This window comes from Bufo bufo, chromosome 7, assembly GCF_905171765.1.
Source record: "Bufo bufo chromosome 7, aBufBuf1.1, whole genome shotgun sequence".
Lineage (NCBI taxonomy): Eukaryota > Metazoa > Chordata > Amphibia > Anura > Bufonidae > Bufo > Bufo bufo.
Window position 1 is genome coordinate 143,754,241 of NC_053395.1, and position 6,000 is coordinate 143,760,240.

General features: G+C 50.1%; 1 protein-coding gene across 1 annotated transcript in view; it reads left to right on the forward strand.

Annotated features, from left to right (window-relative positions):
* Nucleotides 1-5,679, forward strand: part of LOC121008794 (aldehyde oxidase-like) — a 223,558-nt gene extending 217,879 nt beyond the window's left edge. The window contains exon 34 of the mRNA XM_040441488.1: nt 5,398-5,679. Within this exon, the coding sequence (XP_040297422.1) occupies nt 5,398-5,448 (51 nt within the window). The 3' untranslated portion in view covers nt 5,449-5,679. The remainder of the gene's footprint in view (nt 1-5,397) is intronic.
* Nucleotides 5,680-6,000: the final 321 nt, after the last annotated feature.

Sequence of the window (6,000 nt, forward strand, 5' to 3'; positions counted from 1 at the left end):
AGGTCCACAATGAAATCCATCCCCAGGTGTGACCATGGGCGCTCCCCGGTGGCTATGGGTTGCAGAAGGCCCAACGGAAGGTGCCGAGGGGACTTACTCTGGGCACAAACGGAGCATGCCGCTACATATGCGGCAATGTCGGAACGTAGGGAATGCCACCAGAACAGACGTGAAACAGCCCAGGACAGCTGATTCTTTCCAGGATGCCCCGCGGTCTTGGAGTTATGGTAGGTTCGCAACAACCGAGTGCGCAACTCCTCAGGCACAAAACATCTGCCGTTGGGTCTCCCAGAGGGAGCACCAGATTGAGCCGCCAAAATCTGCTCACCCAGGGGAGAGGTCAGGCTGGTGCGGATGGCGGCCAGGATCTGATTCGGAGGTATGACCGAAGTCGGAATCGACTCCTCCCTGGACAGCTCGGAGTACTGCCGTGATAGGGCATCCGCCCTGATGTTCTTGGAACCGGGTAGGTAGGAGACCACGTAATTAAAACGTGACAAGAACAGAGCCCATCTGGCCTGACGTGGTGTCAATCTCTTGGCCTCAGAAAGGTAGGTCAGATTCTTATGGTCCGTCAGGATGAGAACCGGAACCACCGAACCCTCGAGCAAGTGCCTCCATTCTTTAAGGGCCTGCACGATGGCCAATAACTCCCTGTCACCAATCTGATAGTTGCACTCCGCGGAAGACAGTTTCCGGGAGTAAAACCCACAAGGAAGCAGAGGACCCTCTGGTGTTCTACGCTGAGACAGAAGGGCGCCTACTCCCGTCTCAGACGCGTCCACCTCGAGGACAAAGGGCAACCCAGGGTTGGGATGCGACAGAATCGGAGCCGACACAAAAGCGGACTTTAGGGCCTCAAAAGCTCGGATGGCCTCGAGCGGCCAGACCTGGGAATTACTGCCCTTCCTGGTCAGATCCGTGAGAGGCTTGGCCAGCATGGAAAAGTCCCTGATGAACTTCCGATAATAATTGGCGAAGCCCAAAAAGCGCTGCAGGGAACGAAGACCACTGGGCTGGGGCCACTGTAAGACAGCCGAAACCTTCTCAGGATCCATGGAGAACCCCTCAGCGGAAATGATGTAACCTAAGAAGGTTACCTGGGATCGGTGAAATTCGCATTTCTCAAGCTTACCGAACAGCTTGTTCTCTCGTAACCGTTGCAACACTCGTCTGACATCCAGAATGTGGGCCTCCATGGATTCAGAATATACCAAGATGTCATCCAAATAGACCACCACACACTGCTGCAACAGGTCACGGAAAACATCGTTGATGAATTCCTGAAAGACTGCGGGCGCATTGCACAACCCAAAGGGCATAACCAAGGATTCATAATGACCGGTCCTGGTGTTAAACGCGGTCTTCCACTCATCGCCCGCCTTGATCCTTACCAGGTTATATGCCGCCCTCAGGTCGAGTTTGGTAAAGACCGTGGCCCCTTTAAGGCGATCGAACAGCTCGGAAATCAAGGGTATCGGGTAAGCGTTCTTGATCGTGATGCGATTGAGACCCCTGTAATCGATGCAAGGCCTCAACTCACCGCCCTTCTTTTTCACAAAGAAAAATCCAGCCCCTGCCGGGGACGAAGATTTGCGAATGTGTCCGCGTGAAAGCGCCTCCCTCACGTACTCCTCCATGGCCTCATTCTCCGCTACCGACAGTGGATAGACTTTGCCACGAGGAGGAACGGCACCAGATTGTAACTCTATGGCACAATCGTATGGGCGGTGCGGAGGTAGGGCAACCGCGCGCACCTTATCGAATACATCCCGGTACTCCTCGTATTCAGGAGGCAACAGAGAGTCCGAGGAAGTACACAGCAACTTGACAGACCCATGGATGCAACTAGCCCCACACTGCGGTGACCACGAGAGGATCTCGACCGATCTCCAATCGAAAGTCGGATTATGCTTCTGGAGCCAGGGGTACCCCAAGACCACCGAGTAGTGTGGAGACTAAATAACCTGGAGGCAGACCGACTCTCTGTGAACGGCACCAATGGCTATCCCCACTGGAAGGGTCTCATGAGTCACGTGTGGCGGCAGAAGGGGTCTGCCGTCTATCGCCTCAAGAGCCAGTGGGGAACCTCGAGCCTGCAGAGGAATGGAATTGGCGGCAGCGAACACACTATCAATGAACAAACCACCAGCACCAGAGTCCACCCACGCCTGGGTCGTCACCGAGCCCCCGACCCAGGAGAGGACAACAGTGATCAGTGGTTTGTCAACACGGGAAACCGGGGACGAGGAGACTCCACCCAAGATCTGCCCCCGACAGGATCTCAGGGTACGAGCGTTTCCCGGACGGTTCGGACATGCCAACCGAAAATGCCCACCGAGACCACAGTACATGCATCGGTCCTCGCGTCTCCGGAGTGCCCTCGCAGCAGAGGCAGCACGAGCCGGCACATCGAATACCTTCCGAAGAGAAGCAACAAAACCGGAAAACTCGGCAACCACCGGATTGTTGTTCTCCCATAAAGGGCTGGCCCAGGCCAAGGCCTTGTCCGAGAGCAGCGAGATCAAGAAGCCCACCTTTGATCTCTCAGTAGGAAAGGCATGTGGCAGCAACTCGAAATAAATGCCCACCTGGTTAAGGAAACCTCGGCACTGAGTTGGCTCTCCCCCAAAGCGCTGTGGAAGAGGGGCAGAACCGGTCATACCCCGAAACACCGCAGGCGCAACAACAGGTGTCGGGGTAGACTCTGGCGCAACAACCGGAGCGGCAGTAGGAGCGACAACCGACCCATCGGCAACGGGAGCGAAATGAGCCGTGCGTTCAAGCAGGGTTTGCAACGCCACAGCGAACCGACCCAACAGGTGATCCTGCTGATCAAGTCTGGCAACCAGCATGGGTAGCGAGGATGGCCCTGTACCGTCAGAACTCATGGCTTGGTCCTAATGTCACGGAACCATGAACCAGACGTACAACAAGAGATAAGTGAAAATAAGAAGGCTTTATTGAAAATAAAGCTGTAAAGCAAAAGTCCAAACGAATGGTGAAACCGAAGCAGAGTCTTTGAGAGGCCAGAGATCAGGAACCAGAAGGGTAGTCAGACGAAGCCAGGATCAGGAACCAGCAGGGTAGTCAGACAAAGCCAGGATCAGGAACCAGCAGGGTAGTCAGACGAAGCCAGGATCAGGAACCAGAAGCAGCAGCAGTCTTAGAAGCATGTGAACACAGGAGGACCAAGCAAGGAACTGAAGCCACAGACCTCCTATATATATGAGCTAGGCATCCAGCTCCTCCCAGTGGGAAGGAGGAGCCGCAGGGTGGAAGGCTACAAGAAACCCAGAAACCAAGATGGCCGCCAGCACATGTCAAACGAAGGAGAACAGCAAGAAGGTAAGACCATGACAGGCCTATATTGTTTTTTTCAAGGCCACTAGTAGATTTTTGAAGTCCTCCCTCCCCCACCCCGCCATATGATAAAGACATCATCTATAAATCTTGCCCATATCACAATATCCATTGTGAGTGGATCAGGGGGTCCGTGAAGACTATACTCTTCTCCCACCAGCCCAGGAACAAGTTCTTGTACGATGGGGCACAAGGACTCCCCATCGCGGTGCCCCTGAGCTGGTGGAAAAAGGTACCGTCAAAGAGAAAGTAATTGCAGGTAAGAGGGAAATCAAGCAGTCGCAAAATGAGGGAGTTATGTGCCCGAAACTGGCATCCTCTGGTCATCAGAAAAGATTCAACCGCTTTTAACCCAAGATGATGTGGGATAGAGGAATACAGGGCCTCAACATCAATGGACACAAGCAAGGAGTCCTCGTCTAAAGAAACACACTCCAGTCTGGCTAATAAGTCAGGAGGGAGGACTAACACAGTGGGATTGCCCTGTCGAGGGCGATTGTACGTCTCCCCTGTGCAGAGGTACACTAGAGGAGGGATTTCTAGGGGTAGAGACCCAGTGTCCCCCTTCCCCCCCCCTCTCCTTTTTTCTTTGGTACGGCACAGCAGTTTTGCACCAACACCACTGTGTGTTATTTTGTGTTTAGCACTTTGTTGTTTCATTAATCTCTTTTATTGGGTCAACATTTTAACTGTTGTAGGAAGGCGCAAGGGTCCGTCGTTGATGGAAGTTATGTGTCACCGAGGTTCCTGGCGTGGGTGGAGTAAGAGCCAGTTTTCATGTGTCAGCAGCAGTTGCTGTTTGACACCTAGCTATTTACTATAGCTGTATAGCTGATCCGGGACGGCTCTTACTGGGAGTAGTCAAAGTGCTGGGTGGGTGACTACTCCCCACGTTCCAGGCCGGGTCTTGACTGGCCTATAAAAAAAACTGCTGGGTGTGATTACCTCTCTCTGACAGAGGAGCTCTGGCAATCGCTGGATTGGAATCTGAGCCATGTGCTAGGCTGGAGGCCTGAGTTTGAGAGGTCTGCTCTGTCCTGAGTAATGCCGATCGGGTGTGAACTAACACCTAGGATAACAGGTTATTGTATTGCTGTATCAACTGTCTAGCTGTGAACTAACACCAAAACTGCAAATGGGCTGTCGTACTGTTTTGTTGCCATAAGTGTGAATAAAACACTGAAGTTTTTTGAATTACAAACTGGTCTTTGCCTCTATACTGCGTCCGCTTGTCCTGTCTACCAGAGCGAATCCTCACATTGTGTTTTATTACAGTTAAGTCTTAATTGAGGTCACCCATCATTTTTGTTTTTCTTTGCTCAATTTTTGGATGCCTATCTGTTTGTGACCTGAGATTGACTATTGTTCTCTCATGGTTGTTTAAAGAGCTTGTATGTCTGGCACCAGAAGTCAGTGCCAGAATAACGCAAATCCATCTATTGTGTAGTGGACGAAGCTGGCAACTGCATCACTGATCCAACTGAAGTAAATGGGAGCACTGCTACAGTTATCAGCCTGGTCCAGTACTTAATAGATGGAGTTATCTAGTCCTGATGCCAACTTACAGCACCAGAACTACAAGGAAACAGCTGATCAGTGAGGGTAAAGGGTGTTGGACCCCCACTGATCTGACAATAATGTCCTACCCTGAAGATTGGTCATCAAGATCTTGGACAACCCCTTTAGCTAGATAGCTGTTGGACAAATGCTTATTCAGCCAACAGCTACACCATACACATGCATATACGGTTTGGTCTAGCATGCACATATTCTCAATAGGAAGAGAGGATAAGCTGCTGCCAGAAAGGGATTGAACATGCTGAAATCCAACATGCCAGATGCTTCTTATTCCCACACCTGCCAATGGAGAAGAGGTGGGACACCCCCATACACATTAAACTGTCATCAAATCTCATCAGAATTTATACTATTTGCCATACTTAAATTTTGGATAAAACAGCTTTTCAAAAGCGGTTGTGCCAACTGGACAACACTGTCGGTTTAACAATTTATTATTATTTTTTTTTATTGTAGATTCAAAAAGATGACCCTGCATCTATCATTCCATGGTCCATTGATGTGTGACATAGATGATGTACAATGCTTGAACAGAAAGATTGTCTCCTAACTGGACAGGAGCCTCAAATCTATTCCTGGAATTGTCTATGTTCACCAAAATTATAGCTTCAGAGATAACATTTTAATGGCTTTTCTATTATTTTTTATATTGTGTGTGGTACTGATTATATATCTGACACTTTAATGGCTTTGCCTGTGTTGCTTAAAATACTTAATATGTTTGAATCAAGAAATATAAGGGGTCATTTATTAAACAGAAATATACCTAAATTTGGTATATTTCTGGCGAAGATTGTGCTGCAAAGGTCCTTTGCGCCGCAATCTGCGACTTCTCCCCGCTCACGCCAGGTCTAAATAAGTGGGTGTTGTGTGGGCTGGGAAGGCGATGGGCCAACAGGCCTCTCTCATTTACCATTTTCTGCACCTGGTTTAGGTGTACAAAATGGTCTAAATGTAATATAGCAAGCAAGCTGTCTTTCATTTAGAAGCAGCGATGGATCCGCCGAAGATATGTAGAGGCCGGCAACTCTATATAACTTTGGCAGATCCACCGCCAGT